Source organism: Lolium perenne, chromosome 2 (assembly GCF_019359855.2).
Source record: "Lolium perenne isolate Kyuss_39 chromosome 2, Kyuss_2.0, whole genome shotgun sequence".
NCBI classification, from domain to species: domain Eukaryota; kingdom Viridiplantae; phylum Streptophyta; class Magnoliopsida; order Poales; family Poaceae; genus Lolium; species Lolium perenne.
The window spans coordinates 255,036,423-255,061,296 of record NC_067245.2 but is presented as its reverse complement, the minus strand read 5'-3'; the positions used below and the strand labels follow the sequence as shown (position 1 = coordinate 255,061,296).

General features: G+C 42.3%; 1 protein-coding gene and 1 long non-coding RNA gene across 7 annotated transcripts; one reads left to right on the top strand and one right to left on the bottom strand.

Moving 5' to 3' along the window:
- Positions 1–11,490: 11,490 nt before the first annotated feature.
- LOC127335660 (uncharacterized) lies at positions 11,491–17,824 on the bottom strand. 6 transcript variants are annotated; one of them, XR_011752536.1, is made up of 7 exons: positions 17,338–17,824; positions 17,031–17,132; positions 16,101–16,295; positions 13,144–13,367; positions 12,581–12,728; positions 12,118–12,191; positions 11,491–12,021 (listed from the first exon to the last, which is right to left on the bottom strand). It is a non-coding gene; the product is annotated as an uncharacterized lncRNA (long non-coding RNA). The 6 variants fall into 6 exon arrangements; XR_011752535.1 differs by having other exon boundaries at positions 12,118–12,728; XR_007872920.2 differs by having other exon boundaries at positions 11,491–12,191.
- A 2,027-nt stretch (positions 17,825–19,851) lies between these two features.
- LOC127335659 (UDP-glycosyltransferase 82A1) lies at positions 19,852–24,483 on the top strand. Its single transcript, XM_051362377.2, has 2 exons — positions 19,852–20,442; positions 23,253–24,483. The coding sequence occupies exons 1-2, from the start codon at positions 19,941–19,943 to the stop codon at positions 24,284–24,286; spliced, it is 1,536 nt and encodes a 511-aa protein (XP_051218337.1). The 5' UTR covers positions 19,852–19,940; the 3' UTR covers positions 24,287–24,483.
- The last annotated feature ends 391 nt before the right edge of the window (positions 24,484–24,874 follow it).

The window sequence follows — 24,874 nt, the reverse complement described above, 5'->3', positions numbered from 1 at the left end:
GCATTTGGTGCATCGGTTTGAGTTCTCCACGGTGATTCGTGGAGGTGAAAGCAAGAAAGTTTTTATTCTTGGGTTCTTGGAACCCTAGACGGATTCTAGGCCTTTGTGGCGATTTGTTGGGAGCCTCCAATTAAGTTGTGGATGTGTGCCCCAATCTTTGTGTAAGGCCCGGTTTCCGCCTCGAAGGAAATCCCTTAGTGGAACCGTGACCTAGGCCTTTGTGGCGAGGGTCACCGGAGATTTAGGTGAGGCGCCTTCGTGGCGTTCGGTGTGTGGTGTGAGTACCGCATCTTGGGGTGAGGCCTTTGTGGCGTTGGTGTGCATCGAGCAACCACACCTCAAGGTGAGCCTCTTGTGGCGTTCGGGAGCACTAAGCAACCGCACCTCTCCACCGGAGATTAGCACTCGCAAGAGTGTGAACTCCGGGATAAATCATCGTCTCCCGCGTGCCTCGGTTATCTCTATACCCGAGCTCTTTACTTATGCACTTTACCTTGTGATAGCCATCGTGCTTGAAGTTATATATATCTTGCTATCACATACTTGCTTGTATTGCTTAGCATAAGTTGTTGGTGCACATAGGTGAACCATAGTATATAGGCTTTGGGCTTGACAAAGTAAACGCTAGTTTTATTCCGCATTTGTTAAGCCCATCTCGTAAAAGTTTAAATCGCCTATTCACCCCCCCCCCCCCTCTAGGCGACATCCGTGTCCTTTCAGCTGATCATATGCTTTTATGAGGAACTGACTTGCCAAAGCGCAACCCGAGACTTGGGCAGACTCACATAACATGGGCCAACGTCGGGTCAGCGAGCTCATTGATCAACACACTTTTGACTGGAATGAGAACTTGTTACGAAGTGTCGCCATCAGTAAGCCATGGCACCCATTACCTCTGTCTCCTCATTATTTCTTCACGGTGTGATTAATGTTTCACGGAACTCTTAACAGCTAGTGCATGAAGCCTAGGAGAGCCGCCGACTCCAACTATTGTCTAGGGCCCCAGCGTCCATCGCCATTGGAGAGGCCTTCACTGATCTGAAAAGTCGTCTGCGGTTCGCATAAACTGTTTTTTTCTTGTGAAAAACAGGTGGTACACACACCTAGGAGCACTCCTTCCCGCATAGCCATACAACGACTTGAATAGGGGGGTCGAGATCCTACGAGGTACCTTGGCTAGGTAAACGCCCCATAGTAAGAGGGGTACTTAGCATGATTTCTAGAAGAAGGTGTCATTCCTTTAATGAGAAATAAAAATGAATATCGAGAATTCGTGTGGCTGAAGCTGAAGCAGCTACTTTCGAAGTCACACAAGAGGTAAGTCGCTATAGCCAGTGAAGGAATGGGAAATAAGAGTCAGTGGAATTGACCAATAATTTATATTGATCTCGTATATTTTGTCTCTTCTCCGACATCTTACTTTCTATTCCAATTTTTTGATTGATGGTTTAAGAAATCTTGCACATTTACTGTTACTTCTATGAATAAGTTCCTTGCTCAGGTGTGGCCCAGCTTTCATATCTTATTGGAATAGCTACATTGCTGAAGTTTTACAACTTGGCCAAACCAATATTAAATGAAAAGCCTACTCTCTCGATACTAACTAATTAGTTATTAGAGGTGACTATTTGACTTATCTAGCCGTGTCTTGTCTTGCACATACTCGACTCGATGAATGGTTCATCTTCGATTGGCATGGTCCTTTGGATGTAAGAGATCTCGTTTGCTTGCCGGGTCCTTCACAAATAACAATAGCCACTTCTTGGGTGTGATCCTCTTCATCCTCTTATCCATCTATTTTCTTTGTTTCTAGCAATGTTCCATGCCTTTCAACCATGGGCGTAACTACCCCCGGAGGGAGCTGAGCTTCTTCAGTTAGTGATTCAGGACATCTAGTCCGAACAGAGTGAATCCTCTCTACTCAAATGGTGAGATTCTCTTTCGAGACATCATAAGAAAAGGCGGCTAGGGCAAGGGTGTCATGTCTTAGAGGTTCCAAGCAATCCCTACCTTCTTCCTATTCCTAATGCCTTGTTTTCTTTTCCTTGCTTGTGATGATTAGTTCATCAAGTCGGAAAGGTAGCTTGGGTAACCAAACAAACAATAAGTTTGACTATTCCCACATGTTCCATTAGGAGCATTCCTTTGCTATTTCCAAGGAAAAGGTAAAGGTTTGTTGTATTTGTACTGGACATAGTATATTGATGCGCTAATTAATTTGGCCGGAGTATTGAAGTTTCACGTTCTTAATTCTTTCTTTTCATCAACAATACATACAGTATAAACGTATATCTCATCGTGCGAGCTCATGCAAATAGGATGTTGCACTCGCGGCAAGCGGAGGACGGCACACACAATGGCGTGTGAGCAAGCTAGCACGTACGCATGCATGTTCAGAGAGAGCTTTAAAATCACCTGAAATCTTACGAGCGGGCGTGTGCCACACGGATGTCCCGGGCACACGCACTAGTTCACAGGCTGTTGCGTCCGACTGGTAGGCTAGCTAATGTTAGGTGTCGTTTTTTTAAAAAACTGTAACTTTTGAACCGTGTGGCGAAATTACAATTCGTTTTCACTTCTAAAATCTGCACGATGAGAGCTTCGAAACTAGACCATATTTTTATATGTTTCGGCGAATTTTTTTAACAAGTAATTTTGATGCACGATAGAGCAACTTTATTGTGCAGCAAAACAACTTTGGTGTGCGACAAAACAACTTTGGTGTGCAAAAAACATGAACACTTTTTGGTACACGAAGGCACAACTTTTGTGCCCGGCAACAATTTTGGTGTCCATAGGAGCAATTTGAATGTGTGACGAAGCAACTTAAGTGCCCCGCGGAGAAACATTCATGCCCGGCGACGTAGTTTTCGAACCCTGGAGAGCAACTTTGGCGCCCGACCGAGCAAATTTAGTGTTCTGCAGAGCAACTTTGGTATTCGACGGAGCAAATTTAGTTTGTGACGGCCCAATTTTGTCATCCAGCGAAGCAACTTTGGTGCCCATCGAATAAATTTTGACGGATGGCTGAGCAACTTTGGCGTTCAGCAATGCAACTTTCGTTGTGAATGTAGATTTACGCTGTGCAGCAAAGTTGCTTTCCCCAACACTAAAGTTGCATCGTCTCGCATTATAATTACTTTGTCGCACGTAGAAGTTGCTTTAGTAAAAACTTCATCAAAATACATAGAAATAAGATCTAGTTTTGAAGAGCTCACCGCAAGAAATTCAAACGTGAAAGCGGATCCGAATTTGAACATCTGGTGCAAAAGTTATATGATTTTAAACATTTTAAAAGGATAATTAATTTGCATGATGTCATCGTAGTGCATGTGCTACAATCACTGGATGTCTAACCATAAATAACATGCGTTCACACGAACAAAACTAGTATGCTTCCTTATTTGGTTGAGCTCTCAGATGTACCAATAGGCATGCGGCCGCTCCCTAGACTCGTCCTTAAAATCAGGCCATTTACAAAGCAAAAAAAAAGAGGCTCGTTTGCCGAGATTCCGAGAAGGCACTTCCATCGATCGAGCATGCGGCCCTGCCACTGGCAAGCAACTAACAATGCAAAAACTAAAACAAATCCGTCATAAATCGCTCACACGTTTAATCAGCTGACTCTCGACTTGCACGTCATAGCAATCAAGGTTTCGTATTGTACGAGCGCGTATTGCTGTGATCCACAACTGATCAGCACGAAAACAAGACAGGCGACCGCCATTCTTTTTGGATTGTGGGACTAGATGCTATCATTGTGGAAAAATACATTACTACATAGTGTAAAAAAACATTTACTTCCTTCGACTGTAAATAATTGTTGCAGATTTACGCAAAGTGCATGCTAAAATGTTCTAAAATTATTGAACCTGCGGCAAGTATTTAGGGCCGGAGGGAGTAATTTTTTTTTTTTTGAAGAGAGTGTACAGTTTTTAGGAGAAAACCGGACGAAAACGAACAACAGGGCAAGCCCATACAAACCGCGGCCACACTCACAACTGAACCTAACACAAATCTAAACAACATGGTCACATCTACACTAGCCAACACAAATGACCACATGGACACGAACGAACTCCAAGCACCACACTCCAACGCGCCAACAAAGACATGCCATGATATTGGGGGAACCCATCAATCAACTACAGATCCAGGGAAGGTAGCAGCTAAGGTGGCGAGAAAATCGCAAACCTCTTGAGCGACGACACCTCCAGGCGCCAGCAAACCTGACTTAGCAGCCCCATCACCATTAGGAACCACGGCCCTCACTTCTTCGACGGAAGGAGGCATAACCTCACCACCGCCCAACTTCAGGAGCTCGGGCACCACAGACGAATCCACACACGACTCATGTAGCTCTGGCGTGATCTCACCGATGACTTCTGCTCCACGGAGCTAAGCGGAAGTGAAGTCTGCACAATGGCGAGGTCCTGCCCACCAGAAGAGCACACCTCAGTCGGCTCCAAAGGAACACCAACACGTGCCAGCAACAACTTGAGACTTGCCACCTCTTCACGAAGGGGGCGAGACGCCTCCTCAACGCGGAAAAACGTTTTTGTGACCTGCAAAAAGGATAATTTTGGTGCCACAAAATAACTTCTTATGAGATTTTCTTTATCTTTTATGAGAATTTTTTTATCAGGATTTGAGTCGGTGGCGTTCTGCCAATGGATTTAGCCGATGTAGTTGTGCCGGTGGCCTTGCGTGCGTCAGGTCTTTGGCTGTACTCCATTGAGTATGTCTGGTACTCTGTGTACGACTGATACGTCTCCGACGTATCGATAATTTCTTATGTTCCATGCCACATTATTGATGTTATCTACATGTTTTATGCACACTTTATGTCATATTCGTGCATTTTCTGGAACTAACCTATTAACAAGATGCCGAAGTGCCAGTTGCTGTTTTCTGCTGTTTTTGGTTTCAGAAATCCTAGTAACGAAATATTCTCGGAATTGGACGAAATCAACGCCCAGGGTCCTATTTTGCCACGAAGCTTCCAGAAGTCCGAAGAGGAGACGAAGTGGGGCCACGAGGTGGCCACACCCTAGGGCGGCGCGGCCCCCCCTTGGCCGCGCGGCCCTGTGGTGTGGGGCCCTCGTGCCGCCTCCTGACCTGCCCTTCCGCCTACTTAAAGCCTCCGTCGCGAAACCCCGGTGCCGAGAGCCACGATACGGAAAACCTTCCAGAGACGCCGCCGCCGCCGATCCCATCTCGGGGGATCCAGGAGATCGCCTCCGGCACCCTGCCGGAGAGGGGATTCATCTCCCGGAGGACTCTACGCCGCCATGGTCGCCTCCGGAGTGATGTGTGAGTAGTCTACCCCTGGACTATGGGTCCATAGCAGTAGCTAGATGGTTGTCTTCTCCCCATTGTGCTTCATTGTCGGATCTTGTGAGCTGCCTAACATGATCAAGATCATCTATCTGTAATTCTATATGTTGCGTTTGTTGGGATCCGATGAATAGAGAATACTTGTTATGTTGATTATCAATTCATGTCTATGTGTTGTTTATGATCTTGCATGCTCTCCGTTATTAGTAGATGCTCTGGCCAAGTTGATGCTAGTAACTCCAAGAGGGAGTATTTATGCTCGATAGTGGGTTCATGTCTCCGTGAATCTGGAGGGGTGACAAGAACCTCTAAGGTTATGGATGTGCTGTTGCCACTAGGGATAAAACATTGGTGCTATGTTCAAAGATGTAGTCACTAATTACATTACGCGCAATACTTAATGCAAGTGTCTGTTGTTAGCAACTTAATACTGGAGGGGGTTCGGATGATAACCTGAAGGTGGACTTTTTAGGCATAGATGCATGCTGGATGGCGATCTATGTACTTTGTCGTAATGCCCAATTAAATCTCACTATACTCATCATAATATGTATGTGCATAGTCATGTCCTCTTTATTTGTCAATTGCCCAACTGTAATTTGTTCACCCAACATGCTGTTTATCTTATGGGAGAGACACCTCTAGTGAACTGTGGACCCCGGTCCAATTCTCTATACTGAAATACAATCTCTTTGCAATATTGTTCTACCGTTTTCTGCAAACAATCATCTTCCATACAATACGGTTAATCCTTTGTTACAGCAAGCCGGTGAGATTGACAACCTCATCAAGTTTCGTTGGGGCAAAGTACTTTGGTTGTGTTGTGCAGGTTCCACGTTGGCGCCGGAATCTCTGGTGTTGCGCCGCACTACATCCCGCCGCCATCAACCTTCAACGTGCTTCTTGACTCCTACTGGTTCGATTAAACTTTGGTTTCTTACTAAGGGAAACTTGCCGCTGTGCGCATCACACCTTCCTCTTGGGGTTCCCAACGGACGTGTCAACTACACGCATCAAGCAAATTTCTGGCGCCGTTGCCGGGGAGATCAAGACACGCTGCAAGGGGAGTCTCCACTTCTCAATCTCTTTACTTTGATTTTGTCTTGCTTAGTTTTATTTACTACTTTATTTGCTGCACTAAATCAAAATACAAAAAAATTAGTTGCTAGTTTTACTTTATTTGCTATCTTGTTTGCTATATCAAAAACACAAAAAAATTAGTTACTTGCATTTACCTTACTTGATTCATCATGTTTCCTTTTAATTTTACCACGAAAGACATACCGGTAGGACGTGGGTCTATAATTGGGAGAAATAATATAGAAGAATTCTTCAACCATGTTAGTACCGTTGACGATTTTGAGGATAGACACTTGGTAGACCTTGCCCCTACCTATGAAATTGCTGCTGCTGCTTTAGTTCGCATGTTGGAAACTAAATTTGTTAATCTCAATCCTATAATCCAACACATATTTCTCACACTTGGTGATATGGAAGAAGGGAAAAAGAAAGATTTTGTTTTAGAAACCCTTCTTAGAGAATTTGGTGGTATAACGAGAGAGGATAGAAAGGTCTTTGCTAAATTTAATATGCTTGGTTCTTACACCAATTTTGTTAGTCTCCTTGAAAAGATGGATATGGATAGAATAAAGTACACTAATAATATTAATGATGGAGGGGAGATCAAAGCACCAATACCATGTAAACTCTTAGCTATGAATGATGCACTAGAAAATAACTATGCTTGGCTTGTTCCTGAAAATTTGTTTGATGAGAGTAGCACGCCTAAGACTAATGAAAAGGGAGATGCTAAAACTTATGTATCTAATATACTATGCCTGGTTGAGAAAACTCCACACCACGCTGAGAATGCACCACCTTTTGATAATACTTGATACACACTTTCTGCGCCTAGCTGAAAGGCGTTAAAGAAAAGCGCTTATGGGAGACAACCCATGTTTTTACCTACAGTACTTTGTTTTTATTTTGTGTCTTGGAAGTTGTTTACTACTGTAGCAACCTCTCCTTATCTTAGTTTAGTGTTTTATTGTGCCAAGTAAAGTCGTTGATAGAAAAGTTCATACTAGATTTGGATTACTGCGCAGAAACAGATTTCTTTGCTGTCACGAATCTGGGCTGTTTTCTCTGTAGGTAACTCATAAAATTATGCCAATTTACGTGAGTGATCCTCAGATATTTACGCAACTTTCATTCAATTTGAGCATTTTCATTTGAGCAAGTCTGGTGCCTCGATAAAATTCGTCAATACGAACTGTTCTGTTTTGACAGATTCTGCCTTTTATTTCGCATTGCCTCTTTTGCTATGTTGGATGAATTTCTTTGATCCATTAATGTCCAGTAGCTTTATGCAATGCCCAGAAGTGTTAAGAATGATTGTGTCACCTCTGAACATGTTAATTTTTATTGTCACTAACCCTCTAATGAGTTGTTCTAAGTTTGGTGTGGAGGAAGTTTTCAAGGATCAAGAGAGGAGTATGATGCAACATGATCAAGGAGAGTGAAAGCTCTAAGCTTGGGGATGCCCCGGTGGTTCACCCCTGCATATATCAAGAAGACTCAAGCGTCTAAGCTTGGGGATACCCAAGGCATCCCCTTCTTCATCGACAACATTATCAGGTTCCTCCCCTGAAACTATATTTTTATTCCATCACATCTTATGTGCTTTGCTTGGAGCGTCGGTTTGTTTTTGTTTTTTTGTTTTGTTTGAATAAAATGGATCCTAGCATTCACTTTATGGGAGAGAGACACGCTCCGCTGTAGCATATGGACAAGTATGTCCTTAGTTTCTACTCATAGTATTCATGGCGAAGTTTCTCCTTCGTTAAATTGTTATATGGTTGGAATTGGAAAATGATACATGTAGTAATTGCTATTAATGTCTTGGGTAATGTGATACTTGGCAATTGTTGTGCTCATGTTTAAGCTCTTGCATCATATGCTTTGCACCCATTAATGAAGAAATACATAGAGCATGCTAAAATTTGGCTTGCATATTTGGTTTCTCTAAGGTCTAGATAATTTCTAGTATTGAGTTTGAACAACGAGGAAGACGGTGTAGAGTCTTATAATGTTTACAATATGTCTTTTATGTTAGTTTTGCTGCACCGGTTCATCCTTGTGTTTGTTTCAAATAAACCTTGCTAGCCTAAACCTTGTATCGAGAGGGAATACTTCTCATGCATCCAAAATACTTGAGCCAACCACTATGCCATTTGTGTCCACCATACCTACCTACTACATGGTATTTCCCGCCATTCCAAAGTAAATTGCTTGAGTGCTACCTTTAAAATTCCATCATTCACCTTTGCAATATATAGCTCATGGGACAAATAGCTTAAAAACTATTGTGGTATTGAATATGTAATTATGCACTTTATCTCTTATTAAGTTGCTTGTTGTGCGATAACCATGTTCACTGGAGACGCCATCAACTACTCTTTGTTGAATTTCATGTGAGTTGCTATGCATGTTCGTCTTGTCTGAAGTAAGAGCGATCTACCACCTTATGGTTAAACATGCATATTGTTAGAGAAGAACATTGGGCCGCTAACTAAAGCCATGATCCATGGTGGAAGTTTCAGTTTTGGACAAATATCCTCAATCTCATATGAGAAAATTATTAATTGTTGTTACATGCTTATGCATAAAAGAGGAGTCCATTATCTGTTGTCTATGTTGTCCCGGTATGGATGTCTAAGTTGAGAATAATCAATAGCGAGAAATCCAATGCGAGTTTTCTCCTTAGACCTTTGTACAGGCGGCATAGAGGTACCCCTTTGTGACACTTGGTTAAAACATGTGCATTGTGATGATCCGGTAGTCCAAGCTAATTAGGACAAGGTGCGGGCACTATTAGTATACTATGCATGAGGCTTGCAACTTGTAAGATATAATTTACATGATACATATGCTTTATTACTACCGTTGACAAAATTGTTTCATGTTTTCAAAATCAAAGCTCTAGCACAAATATAGCAATCGATGCTTTTCCTCTATGGAGGACCATTCTTTTACTTTCAATGTTGAGTCAGTTCACCTATTTCTCTCCACCTCAAGAAGCAAACACTTGTGTGAACTGTGCATTGATTCCTACATATTTGCTTATTGCACTTATTATATTACTCTATGTTGACAATATCCATGAGATATACATGTTACAAGTTGAAAGCAACCGCTGAAACTTAATCTTCCTTTGTGTTGCTTCAATGCTTTTACTATGAATTATTGCTTTATGAGTTAACTCTTATGCAAGACTTATTGATGCTTGTCTTGAAGTGCTATTCATGAAAAGTCTTTGCTTTATGATTCACTTGTTTACTCATGTCATATACATTGTTTTGATCGCTGCATTCACTACATATGCTTTACAAATAGTATGATCAAGATTATGATGGCATGTCACTCCAGAAATTATACGTGTTATCGTTTTACCTGCTCGGGACGAGCAGAACTAAGCTTGGGGATGCTGATACGTCTCCGACGTATCGATAATTTCTTATGTTCCATGCCACATTATTGATGTTATCTACATGTTTTATGCACACTTTATGTCATATTCGTGCATTTTCTGGAACTAACCTATTAACAAGATGCCGAAGTGCCAGTTGTTGTTTTCATTGTTTTTGGTTTCAGAAATCCTAGTAACGAAATATTCTCGGAATTGGACGAAATCAACGCCCCGGGTCCTATTTTGCCACGAAGCTTCCAGAAGTCCGAAGAGGAGACGAAGTGGGGCCACGAGGTGGCCACACCCTAGGGCGGCGCGGCCCCCTTGGCCGCGCGGCCCTGTGGTGTGGGGCCCTCGTGCCGCCTCCTGACCTGCCCTTCCGCCTACTTAAAGCCTCCGTCGCGAAACCCCCGGTGCAGAGAGCCACGATACGGAAAACCTTCCGGAGACGCCGCCGCCGATCCCATCTCGGGGATCCAGAGATCGCCTCCGGCACCTGCCGGAGAGGGGCTGCATCTCCCGGAGGACTCTACGCCGCCATGGTCGCCTCCGGAGTGATGTGTGAGTAGTCTACCCCTGGACTATGGGTCCATAGCAGTAGCTAGATGGTTGTCTTCTCCCCATTGTGCTTCATTGTCGGATCTTGTGAGCTGCCTAACATGATCAAGATCATCTATCTGTAATTCTATATGTTGCGTTTGTTGGGATCCGATGAATAGAGAATACTTGTTATGTTGATTATCAATTCATGTCTATGTGTTGTTTATGATCTTGCATGCTCTCCGTTATTAGTAGATGCTCTGGCCAAGTTGATGCTAGTAACTCCAAGAGGGAGTATTTATGCTCGATAGTGGGTTCATGTCTCCGTGAATCTGGAGGGGTGACAAGAACCTCTAAGGTTATGGATGTGCTGTTGCCACTAGGGATAAAACATTGGTGCTATGTTCAAGGATGTAGTCACTAATTACATTACGCGCAATACTTAATGCAATTGTCTGTTGTTAGCAACTTAATACTGGAGGGGGTTCGGATGATAACCTGAAGGTGGACTTTTTAGGCATAGATGCATGCTGGATGGCGGTCTTTGTACTTTGTCGTAATGCCCAATTAAATCTCACTATACTCATCATAATATGTATGTGCATAGTCATGCCCTCTTTATTTGTCAATTGCCCAACTGTAATTTGTTCACCCAACATGCTGTTTATCTTATGGGAGAGACACCTCTAGTGAACTGTGGACCCCGGTCCAATTCTCTATACTGAAACTAGTTGAATGCCCGTGCGTTGCTACGGATCCCTAAGTTTTATGAGCGTACGTATGGTGGAAATCTGAAAATTTGTTTAAAAAGCCACTCGATCACCAACTGGTGGATTCAAAGATCACTTTAGCAAAATGGTTCAATCTCTACCGTTTACAAATAAAAACTTGCTGATGTACACCCACGGGTTTTTCTCTTTTCAGACAAGATGACTAACATGGTGCTTAATCAGACCTATATTTATTTGTGCATGAGAATACATTCTCTCTAGTTGTAAGAAAGTAATACATTCCAATTATTACTGTTCAAAATACCAAATGTAGTCCCGGGGAGTTTCTATTTTTATGATACCATCATACGCGATGCTCCAAATAGCCCAAAGTCCTTCATCAGTGAATTCAACTGCCTATCATTCCAAAGAACGAGCCACATTTCATGTCATCAACATAATTAGATAAAATGTGATTATGAGTGGTACAAAGAATAATCATGATGGAATAACCATAGGGAAAATCCATACAATTTAGGTGCTGGCCACAAAATATTCACCCTGGACATAGGCAATGTTCCACGAATTGACCAATGCCATGTTCCATCACCCATAGGCCAAAATCCTTTAGCATTAAATACAACAGAACCAGCCCAATTTCATGGCCTGTACATAGTTAGATAGAATGGGTGCATCAGTGGTACAAAGCATGGTCGTGGACAATAGTCTGAAAATAAAACAAAGGGTCTCAAAAGCACACATAAAATCCTTGAGGATAATTGTGCTTGTGTTCCAAGGCTTTGCCTGATGCATGGATGGCCGGCCCTCAATCTGTCACAATGCTGGTTGGCGTATCGAAAGGCGAGTTTATGACCACGCGAGCCCTAGTTCTCCACATTGACGACCACATATCCCTCCACATTGACAATCTGAAACTGAACAGTAACTAAATACATGCATCCTTACCTGTAATAAAGCTGCAGTTTAATCTAATGCGCTTTATCACAGACAAAATGGAAGTTATTGAAATTCTTTATTTCTGTTAGAAAAGTGTGCTATTACCAATCAAACATAGAATATGTAGAGGCATCCATGAAAAAGCTCCACACAATTTAGCAAGTACATAAGCCCAGGATCTATATGAAAATGAATTGCACTATATCATTATGTAACACTTCTGCAACTGCCATTAATTAGTACCAAATATGCTTACAGACTTCCAATAAAGCACTTTATTCTAAGCACTAAGATTTTTATATGCTAAACTCTTTGTTAGCCAAGCAACCTACTCTATACCATCTCTATACCACCAAATCAAGTACACATTCCACAAAGAGTTAGCATCATATTATAAAATATAGTATGACTTCTTAGAAAAGCATCATATTCCAAATATGTATCCTACGAAATTCTGAAATTTGCGGGATGTAAATCGAAACCGAGCTCACGTTAGCTGATCAAAATATTTTATTTAGTTTTAACTACATGAACAATTATATGAATGATGACAAATGCCATTTCATACCTCAGAAGATTCTTCGCCACTGGTAGTCTTCATTGTAGTGCCTCATGTAGACTCCCAAGGCATTTTCACTTCAAGATCAGGATAGGTTTCCACATAGAACATCCAACAGGGAGCCCGTTCATCCCATTTTCTCAAGGGGCAAAGCTATCTATTACATTAATAAGGCTCATTAGATCTAGTTAGAAATAAAAGAAGAATTAACTTATAATATTTTCTCAAGAAGTATAACCATGCCAGTTATAGCTACTTCTTTGATCCCAAATTTGATTCTGTTTCACGGTACAATGACTGAGCATATTTTGCTTGATTAAAAGGCATATTGTCTGAAAGATCAACCAATTTTTCTCGTAAAATATCAACCAAGCCCATCACATGCACGTAGAAGTAGAGAAATAAGCAAAAGAGTAAACAAAATGCACGTAGAAGTAGAGAAATAAGCAAAAGAGTAAACAAATTCTGAAATCTCCTCTCCTCGATCCAATTTAAACGTGTAAATTGAGCATCATATGCAAAAAATTAAAATCCCCAGATAACAACCCTGTAATGTACATACAAACTTCTACCTCGATGATAAGGACCTGAATGATAGATGGTCAGTGGGACGGTTCCCATATCGGTTAAGACGATAAGAGCAGTTCAATGAATATGGGAGACTGCAGGTACACTTATGAACATCGAAGGTAAGAAAAGCCATGAACTTCTTCTTGTCTGACTGCTAGATGTTTCCTCCGTTCTAGACATGGATCCCAAAAAACACCACACGGAAGAATCTGAGGACGTCACCAACCTGGAATCAACAAGAGACACAATCAAAATTAAGTTCCTTGTGAAGACACGAGATTATATCCAAATATTTGAAAAGACAAACTTTTTTTTATTTGAACACAACGATTGAATGTTTTGAAGTGGATGGTCATTGTTCCTCGAAATAGGCTTTCGCCCCACTTTATAAATAAAACCAAACGGCCAAACCAATACAAAGCGATGAGGAATTCCTCTTACAAACTTATCAGAGATAAAAAAAGAAAAACTAAGAAGCACCGAGCTTGCCATCAAAGACGCCGAGATACGAGAGAGACCTCGACTCCTCAACAACACTCGCAAGGAGGTAACGATGTCAAATGCGCTGCCATTGCCAAGACCACCAAGGTCTAGGGTTTTCACCCGGAGGCCTAATATGGAGAGGATAGCCACAACGAAGCCCTCAAGAGGGTCACGACACCCGCAGGCGTGTTTGATTCTATTCTCGCAGCACTTGTCAACATCTGGTACTCCCTCCATCTCAAAAAGAAATTGCTCAACTTTTTCTAGATACAGATGTATGCATAACTAAAAATATCTTTATACCTCCATATCTAGACTCTATACCTCCGTATCTAGACAAAGTTGATAAGCTCTTTTAGGAATAGAGGAAGTATAAAATTGAGTGTGTGTACATTGCCACCAAAAGTTACCTAATTTATATCATAGATGCATCATGAAAATGCCCTTATACTCCGACAATACTTCATTGTGTCTCAAAAACTTGTTGATTATCAATCTCCTCTATATCAAGTGTCATTGGCTCCAACTAATCCCCCAAGTTGCACACCATACTATTATGCCTATGAATTCGCTACAATCTCGCAAAGTGCAGGGTCTTCGGTACCCCTAAAGTAACTTGCAAGTTACAACGATAGAGGAACACATTCAGAAACCAGAAAGTATTGCATAACTCTAAACCGCCCGGATTATGTAAAAGTAGTTACAAGTTTTTAAAATGTAGAAGTTGATGTCAAGTTATACAAAAATTCACATTGGTTTCAGGTTCCAAACCACTAATATCATACTTTTTTTTTGCGAAAACCAAACCACTAATATCATACTACCCCACAATGTCTCAATACCCCCTCACCAAGCAACTAAAGTGTGCACTATTTAAAGAGATACCATTGCTTGTTATTGTGTGCAGTCTCTTTTCTTCTTGCACTGCACACTGCATCACCTAAAGAAGTCCCTTGTACCAATCTTAACAATAGAATAGCTAATGAATAATGTGCACCACCTAAAGAAGTCCCTCGCCAAGCTGTGAATACATGGTACAAACATCACATTCCCTGCAAATTTCATTTTGATTCATGGGGCTACGTCAATTGAAAAGGAAGACTAAAAGGAACTTCACTAAAACAACAATTTAAGTAAGGAACTTCTTTTTCAGCAGCCAAATGTTAAAACATAAATCAAGCGTGTGTATACATCGACACATACTTCGGGAGACTTCAGTGGAGTTGGCTTTCCATCAACAAGCTCGATAATTTTACTGCAATTTGGTTCAATGAAAATACCAAAGCACAACAGTCAGTAAAGGAGTGCAGGTAAACCTGCCATGGATTGATGATACGAGATTATGTAGTAGCTCTTGCAAGAATATAATATGTGCTCATCCTAATGAATAAAATTGTTAAACTGAACCATCTCCATTCTAAAAAATATATGTGTTCTTCATGTATTTCCATTTTATAGAAGAAACAACCTTTGATTGTTCTTTATTCTATTTCGGGTGAAACAACTACCTCTCTGCAGTCCTACAGCTAAATACCACTCTCTGTAATCTAGTTACATCATATGTGATTAATATAAAATTTCATGGTTCAGGGCAATAGTGATAACCTCATTCTCTCTATGTGAAAAATAGAACAGTGGGCAGGGTTCACAAAAAGTTGCAATAACATACTTCACCAATCAAGTAAACTTTAAGGAAACTTATACAAGTAAAATTCTTTCAACAATCGTGGGCCAGTTACAAAAATTATAAAATGCACACCGTTTCCTGGAATAATAGCCTGATGCAAATCAAATCGAGGATCACTATAATCTAATAAAAAATGTGATCATGGACTGCTTGCAAAGCAACTATTCAGTAACAACCAACAGGTTGCCTAAAAGTAGTCAGATTTTTATCATTAGCTAAATATCGCTCGGGTAACTTCATTCATAATATTCCAAAATATTTAAAACAATAGCATGAGATCCTAGTTTTGGTACCATAATCAAATATCCAAATGGAAATTGCTTGTAGTCTGCCCTGACACCCTTTTGCTAATCACCTGACACAAAATACACCATTTGCCCTACACTCTTTCTAATTTATGTAGCTCATACAGTCCTCCACACAGTCCTCCATACTCTACTAACTAATCCAATGTATCATTAGTGAAGCCTACTAATGGAGCATCACACAAAAATTCCTAAAAAAATTATAAGGGAAAAATTGCCAATAGAAGGTTTAGTATCAGCATTTGCTGACCTATGATACCCCCAGTCACCATGGTTTGATCACCAGAAAACGGAAAAAAAATATGATCATTTGATTTTGAACATATTTCTTTCAGATAGAGGAAAGCTGAGAGCAACTTTTGATCAAAAATATTAGAATTTTCATAAATTTAATGATCATATATTTTATCTAACAGATCATAAGTTCATTTGATAGAAAGAATGATGAAGAAAGTGCATACGCACATGATCATAGCAACAGTACCTCCATCTTGTTTGTAAAGATTCTGAAGATCTAAACCTTCAGTTGCCTCAAATCTGTTTGCACTTGCTTGAAAACCGGAAGTGTGGAGGATATCTCATCCAGTTTGCTGGTATGAGAGTTCAGGTCACTCCGCTGGTCAGGATTTACTTTTGTGTTGCTTTCCAAGAATGTTTTGATATCATCTTGTTCCTTAACCTGCAGTAGCATGTCTCAAACTCTCAATAAATTAAAACATTTATGTTTCAGCAAAGAAAAAGTAGGGAAATGTAAATTAAAATTTTGTTGTTTCAGCACAGAAAAAATAGGAAAATGTACTAAATCAGTGATAATAAACAATTTTATGAGGAGAATTCTCTAGGAGCACACATTTTTTTCTATATGTTACCTGCTAAACAGACAAATACATGCTCTTAGTTTTCGTAGGTAACATAATTTGAGTCCAAACTCCAAAGCCATGAATAAAACAACAACAGTTAGGATCTCCTTTATGATTTACAATGCCATTTAGGGAACTTACAGTCTAGTGATGTCTCCTTCATGCCTCAGTTTAACTGCATCACATCATTTTTACCGAATCTAATTTGTGGTCAACATCCTCATTACTCTAACTTCGAAATTTATCATGACAATTTATAACTTAAAAAAGACTGTAGTGTACGTTTAAGACTGCTTCAGGTGCAATATCTATTCAAAAGCATGCATCAGTCTAATTTACATGCTCAATAAATGAGATGGTTCATTTGAGCCTATTCAAAATACAAAAACACGGATGAATGATATGTAAATTATGTCAGGGAAAAGGACACGAGTTTACATCTGCTATCCGGAAAGAGGGGGTTCAGTGGTTTATAGGGTTGCTTGATATTTTTGCCGGTTCAGGTGACATTCATCACACACACTAAATTGACAGGTATGAACATATCATCTTACATGAGTGATTATGAGAGGCGAATCTCTGGCCGCTTGGAGTTCTGGGGTACTGCTCCTATTCCGGTCGCCGGCCCTCCTCTTGCCTCAAACCGCTGCAACGTACTGCAAAAAAAATCAGAAGGAGATCAGATGAAAGAATGAGAGGCGTCTCGGTTGAACCACCATTGGCCGTCTCACAAGTTCAAGCAAGGGCGTCCTTGGGACTGTGCTTCCTCAGGGTCGCCCTCATGCCTGTATACTCCGGCCGCACGCAGCACCAGGCCGTTGCCAAGCCGTTTGATCGGTGATAGAAATAATAATAGCCCACCTAAAGCAGAGGAGACCGAGAGATGCGATGGCTCCACCGAGCTTCATGGACTCGACTGCGGAGGCCGGCGCTTCAGATCGTGGGCCGCAACACGGAAGAGCGGCGGCGCCGCCGAGCTCCATGGCGGCGCTTCCGATCTCGGCGATGTCCACCGGTGGGAGCGTCCAACCAGAGGTGATCACTCGATGCAGTTGCGCGAGGCCCTCCAAGGAGAATGGCGGCGGCAAGCCATGGCGATGAGATGTGAGGGAGGAGAGAGCGTGCGAGGGAAGAGGGAAGCCGCGTGAGGACCTCCCTGGATTGCGTGACGCATCAATCACGGCGAGATTGGCTCCTGCGGGGCGGAAGATGGGACTGCATACGGCCAATTTTGACAATCCAAAGATCGGATCCATTGGTGAAATTTTAGACGGTGCGGATCTTCTTAATCTCCTTCACCAAACGCGTTGTATGACCTACGACCAACTCCAATATAATAGTAAAGATACAATCTACTGCAATACTGTTCTACTGTTTTCTGCAAACAATCATCTTCCACACAATACGGTTAATCCTTTGTTACAGCAAGCCGGTGAGATTGACAACCTCACTGTTTCGTTGGGGCAAAGTATTTTGGTTGTGTTGTGCAGGTTCCACGTTGGCGCCGGAATCTCTGGTGTTGCGCCGCACTACATCCCGCCGCCATCAACCTTCAACGTGCTTCTTGACTCCTACTGGTTCGATTAAACCTTGGTTTCTTACTGAGGGAAACTTGCCGCTGTGCGCATCACACCTTCCTCTTGGGGTTCCCAACGGACGTGTCAACTACACGCATCAACGACTTGTACGCGTTTTTGCCTCTCCTAAAAGTTCGGCCAAAGTCCCTTTGAAAATGTATGAGGACATATAAAATGCATTCTCAACAAAAGAAATCAGTTTTAGGTAATTATTCTAAATTTCATTTTGTATAATGGTAGCATCTACTCCCGTGAACCAGAACGGTTGTCTATTATAGGATCTTTATTGCGGTAACAGTTTCGATTAACATGATTACAAATTCACAGTAATAAAAAGATAAAAGCTCATAATGTTATGTTCACTTGATTATTATGTGAAGGTGTTAGGTGTTTGCCTCGATATTTGTTTTTGTGAATCATATGACAAGCTAAAAAAGATCTTTTAAGATGTACGCATAGATGATTTTTTTTTGTATGGAATCTGCCGCAAAGTAATCCTTTATAGAAATTGTGTAGGGTGTTCGGTGCTCCGATCAAACAACCAAGATAGATAATATTTCTACTCCATTGATTCATAGGATAGAAAAAACATAGGAATAGGAAAAGCATATGATTGGGATGTCATGCCTACTTGATTCATGCATGAACATGAAGTGTGGTTCATTGTAGCAAAGGAATTTTTCATGAGGTGTGATCTAATGTTTTTTCTATAGGATTTACACTACAAGTTTTCTATATGATTACTCCCTATAGGATGCGTTCCTATGAATCAAACAACCTATGTAGGAAATTTTCGCATAGGATCAAAATGTCAATGTCATGATCCACCGTCCACGTTGTTCGGTGTTTCCTCACACTAGGTGTTGCGCTTACTGACGTGATACACCTCCAGAAAAAAATAATCCACCTAATTTAGGCTCGTGATACACCGCCTAATTTAGCCTCGTGATACACCACAAATTTAACCAGGAGAAAACACATATTCTAGAAGCATCATGAGAAAAAAACACACCTCTAGGAAAAATTAACCCTGAGGCTTAGGTGGTGTTGAGATTCTTGTGTTGCTCTCTTGTCAACAATGTTTATCTGAAACGGCAAGTTGTGACAATCATAATCTCTATATTTGCTAATAGTACCCAAGACCTATAAGGGGTGATCCCTTCTTGGGGATATTGTCTTGACGAGTCCAAATTCTTTACTACTGTTGCGGTGCTTTTTGTTCCTATTTACAGGGTAGTAGTAGAGGGGCTACTTTAAAAAATGTTAGAGTCAGGGCTATTAATATTTCTAATTATTATTATGAACCGTACATTCGACATTGATGCTTGCATCATTTCTAATACTCCTTTGCATCCAAATTAATCGATGCAGCTCACTTGTACTGGACATATATTCGACATTGATGATTGCATCATCATTTCTAGTACTCCCTCCGGTTCAGTTCATAAGGCACGCATGTCGTTTAAGAAAAGCTTTAACCATTAATTTAGGCACGCACATCATTTAAGGAAAAAACTTTAACCAATAACTTGATCAATAAAATTCCTTTTCGTCCAAATTAACTGGTCTCAGCTCAAGAGTACACTTGTGGCCGTGCTTATTAATTTGGGCTGCATGAAGTAATAAAATTATGGAATTAGCACGTGGGGACGCATGCTCCCCAAGTGGCCAAATAAACTTGTCGTGGAGAAAAAAGCGTGAAGCCTTACATAAAAATGGGGATGTGATAGAGCATGGAATTGGCTCAGCATAGCCATCCGCGAGTCCGCGGCCACTATAAATTCCACACATGACGCATTCGTTGGGCCATATGTGTCCAAGCGAAGTCCAGACCACGGAGACATCGGACAGCCAGCCGATCCATAACAATAACAAGACGTCGACGGCATGGGAGCCGAGGCTGCCGTCCAGCTCCCCGCCGTGGTCCTCGTGCCATTCCCGGCTCAGGGCCATGTCACGCCCATGCTGCACCTGGCGCGCGCCCTCGCCGTGCACGGCGTCGCGGCCACGGTCGCCGTGCCGGACTTCATCCACCGGCGGATCGCGGGAACGAAGGCCGACGCCGATGTCAGCGACGGCGTGGCTCTGGCGTCCATCCCCAGTGGCGTCACGGACGTCGTCGGTGCCGACCCGCCGGGGTTCGCCGACTTCGGGCACGCCATGGAGCACCACATGCCGGCGCACCTAGAGCGCCTGCTGACGCGGGTGCACGCCGCGACGGGCTGCCGCGTCGCCTGCGTCGTGGTCGACGTGCTAGCGTCGTGGGCCGTTCCCGTGGCCGAGCGGTGCGGCGTGCCGGCGGCCGGGTTCTGGCCCGCGATGCTCGCGAGCTACCGCGTTGTAGCCGCCATCCCGGAGCTAATGGAGAAGGGGCTCATCTCGGAATCTGGTACGTATGGTATACACGCTCATAGCTTGCAGCTAATTCCTTTCTTTCCGAACGTACTGCGCCGGAGCACACGCGCGTAACATGTTAGAGTTGACCTGCCGATCGAGTTTAATTAGCATGAGAGATCCTTTGGTCTTTCATATGCACTCCAAATATTCCATGCATGCCACACGCCCTCACATGCTCTTGTATGCCATCGACCGTTAGTATATAACCTTTTATAAAAAAAAAATGTAAAGTTTGATTAAGTTTAATTAGATCCTAAGTTTTTATGCAGTATTTAAAAAGTTAGCAACTATATATAATACCATATAGACATCAAGTAAAAATATATTTCATGATATGTCCTATACTGATTTGGTATTTTAGATGTTAATGATTTTTGTACAAACTTGGCCTAACTTTACATTGTTCGAATTTAAAAATAAATCATAAGCCATCTTTTCAGTAACAAAGGTTGTAGACTCGAAGCACCGATATGACTTCCCCATGTAAAAATATCTACGAGATTGAGATCTATCTCCACCCAACGCACTGACATCATCAAACCTCCCGATTTAATAAATATAAAGAGTGCACCTAATCAAGTATCGTGTAATTCTGTAAACTTTATTCTCTACTCATCTACTCCCTCCAGTATGTTTTATTCTACATTACAGAAAGAACATATAAACTAGTAATGTATTTATTACTACTACTTAGATATGTAAATAACCAATCCAAGATACTACATTGAATGTAATAGTATTTTAAAGAGAGAGCAGAATCGCTTCGTTTTCTATGTTTTTGTTGACTGAAAGATAGAAAATCGATTAATATGGAACTAAAGATTTAATATGGAACTACTTCGTTTTTTATATTTTTGTTGACTAAAAGATAAAATATAGATAAACGTGGAACAAAATTTAACCTAATATTAATTAAAACAGAACAGAGGAAGTAAGTTTGTAGAGCCCTCACGGTTTTTTTTAATGAATACATAAGTATCATGCATGTAGTGCTGGAAGTATCATATATTCAATAATTCATGTTGTTGAATAAGATAGAAAATCTGGGATACACTCAGCCAAACATAAAATACTCATTGAATTATGCGAGCATATAAACCGTATAACGGTATTTAAGTCTTTGACAATTGACATGTACTCCTGTTCACTAGGAACGTTAACGTACAACCTGTATGTCTCTGTTTTTTCTGTCAGCCGCCGCATCAACTGAATTGATTAGCTGCTTTTAGAACTGCTCATACTAATGCCCAAACATGATTGGATCGGCCATGTGTTGCCGACGTGCATGTAAGAACTAAGAAGCCACGGACCCGTCTTTCTTTTCTGCTTTGGTCCCTGTCCGGCCAAGTGCTCTCTGGATCTGATCCATCTTGTCTTGGGGCCAGCTCGACATTCCTTATTACTATTTTCTGAGGTCTGAACCTTTTGGTGTACATTTTAGCTCATATTTGGACCAGAAGGTAACTCACAAAGTTGACCCTGGCTGCCTTGGCGAATCGGCAGTCGACACGTGATGGGTTCTTTCATTTAGCATACTACTTAGGGAGGATATCATATCATGGCCAGATATGTACTACCTTTGCACATGTAGAGGGGATACATATGGGGAATAATTCATCTAAAAAACCATAACAATTAAGGGTGTGATTAGTTCTAACTGAGAACTAAGCTAGGTGATGTCATCAAACTTCAGTTGCAGCCCGTGTTGCAATTAATGAGTACCACGAATCACGAAGCAATCCAACGGTTCAAGGCAACCAAGTTGCAACTCATAGCTAGCACGAATCACGATGCATTCCAATGGTACGAGCATTTTTATCAATTGCAATCTCTATTGAACTAGAAAAATCTCAGTTGCAACTCAGTTTAACATGAATCACGATTAAATCTTATCGTTTAAAAGTCGACCGATGACTAAGTTAGTTCTCAGTCCATTGAGAACTAGCAAAATAGAACAATTAATTAGGGAGGGATCTCGAGTTTTTCACGTGACCTAGATTTTGCTTAATTCTTGGTCAGTTGCAACATACTTGTAATTCACGGCCAACACGTATCACGATGCAAATTAGATGACCAGTTTATTTCCTCCGTTGTAACCCACTCGCAACTGAAATGACGTATGAATCACGATTCAAATTTTATCGCTCCGAAGCTGACCGAGGTCTAAGCTAATTTTCAATTTAGAACTAGCAAAAACATAATTAAGATTTGACCAGTCGCCTCTGCACACGAGATCTGCGCACTATTTCGGTAGAGAAGCCCTAGGAGCTGCATCCTTTTTCTCTTTAGATACATTCAAACTATCTGACGGTCCTGCGGCTGGTTTGTGCAGTACAGTTGAACTTTCTTCATTCCCATATTTGGAAGTGCGAATAGTCACTTCTTTCCGATTATGGAGTAGCACTACTACATGCTGTTGTTGTAAGCGGAAGAAAACAAGATGACTTGGCTTGACCAGTCCACCGATCCATCGATTAGTCCTGAACCCTAACACGCACGTACTGGAAAAGTACATCTAGCAAAGTGACTGCGGGTGGCAACTTGGTCCTGTGGTAGATCGGACGGGCTCTCGATGCATGCATGATTAAATCTCACCAATCACGGCACGTGGGATGGTGGCCTGGATCGATCTCGCTAGTTGTAGCCTCAGTTTGTTGAGTTTTTGTTGCTGTCTCCGTGTCTGGTCTAGTGCACATCTTGTCGGCACGAGAGCACTCCATGCATACTTACATATGCAAATCAAGAATTGAGGAATTAAAATCTGTATTTCACTGATTCATCGTTGATCTTACGAACGTGCAGGCACGCCTCGATCATCCCCAAATCAATTCGACGACGATGGGTTCGGCCAGGACCAGATGATCCGAGCCCTCAAGATCCTGCCGGCACAGGTCGAGCTGAAGGACGAAGAGGTGCCATGGCTCGTGGGCGACTCGGCCACCCAGAAATCGAGGTTCGCGTTCTGGCTCCGGGCCCTGCAGCGCGCGAGGAGCTTCCGCTCGGTCCTCGTCAACTCCTTCCCAGGCGAGGCCGGCGCCGCCGCCGCCGCCACCGACGATGACAATGACGGCCACCCAGCGCGTCAGAGCCCGCGGGTCCTCCCTGTTGGGCCGTTGCTAGCGGGAGGCGGGGTCAGCACCGTCATGGAGATCATGAAATGCGACGGTGCGGTGGCGCCGTGCAAGCAGCCCAGCATGTGGCAGGCAGACTCGACGTGCGTCAGCTGGCTGGACAGGCAACGTGCGGGATCAGTGGTGTACGTCTCGTTCGGCAGCTGGGTCGGGCCGATCGGGCAGGACAAGATTCGGGAGCTCGCGCTGGGGCTGGAGGCCACGGGGCGGCCGTTCCTGTGGGCGCTCAAGAAGGACCCGTCGTGGCGCGCCGGGCTCCCCGACGGCTACGCCGAGAGGGTCGCCGTCGCCGGCCGCGGCAAGGTGGTGGACTGGGCGCCGCAGGAGGACGTGCTCGCGCACGGCTCCGTCGGCTGCTACCTCACGCACTGCGGCTGGAACTCCACCGTGGAGGCCATACGGCACGGGGTGCGCCTCCTGTGCTGCCCTGTCGCCGGGGACCAGTTCATCAACTGCGCGTACATTGCCGGCGTGTGGGAGATCGGGATCAAGCTCGGTTGCATGAGCAGAGACCAGGTGAGGGAGTGCATTGACAGGATCATGGATGGAAAAGAGGGGAGGCATTTGCAGGAGAACATGAACGTGCTGAGGAAGAAAGTTGTGACGGCTGAGGCCAGGAGTTTGGCACAGAGGAACGTCAAGTTCTTCGTCAACGAGATCAACAAGGATTACCCGTTGTTAACGCAGATGTACAGCATATTGTAGCAATCGATTGTTCTTAGGTTAATTATGTCTAAACTATCTTTTGGAATCGGTTAGTTTAGTTGCCTGGGTAGTTTTCTTCTTACATTTCAGCCGCATTTCCGAGCTTTTAGACGAACATACAACTATCATCAATTCCATCTCACTCACTCACTCAGTAGATCACTCACTCCATGATAAATAGATTTTTTTAGTTAATAGCAGGTGACCCGCGTATTTGTGTGGCTAGATTTCATACATAGCTTTATATCTTTTTAGTATTTGATATCGCTAGTGGGCAACTTTAACCATCACTTTCGTATCAATATGCTTGCATACAATTGTAAATGATTTTTTTTTGAACTTTATACAATTGTAAATGATGGTTAGAAATAATCTGCGATGAATAAAGTTATACCATTTCTATTTACTAAAGTAACATTTTATATTAATCCTTGATGTGAACTTTTTGACCGCCGCGATTCTTCTCAATTAAAATCCATACTTTTATGATTCATAGTCAATACACAGTTAGACACCAAATAATGAACATCTCATTACTGTGACTTATATTTTTATGCATAATTAAAATGTCTTAAATGTATGGTTGAC

Excerpts from the sequence above, each read along its gene's own strand:
- LOC127335659 (XM_051362377.2), top strand. The coding sequence starts at position 19,941 with ATGGGAGCCGAGGCTGCCGTCCAGCTCCCCGCCGTGGTCCTCGTGCCA. Across the intron at positions 20,443-23,252 it reads GGGGCTCATCTCGGAATCTG|GCACGCCTCGATCATCCCCA; the intron begins GTACGTATGGTA and ends ACGAACGTGCAG.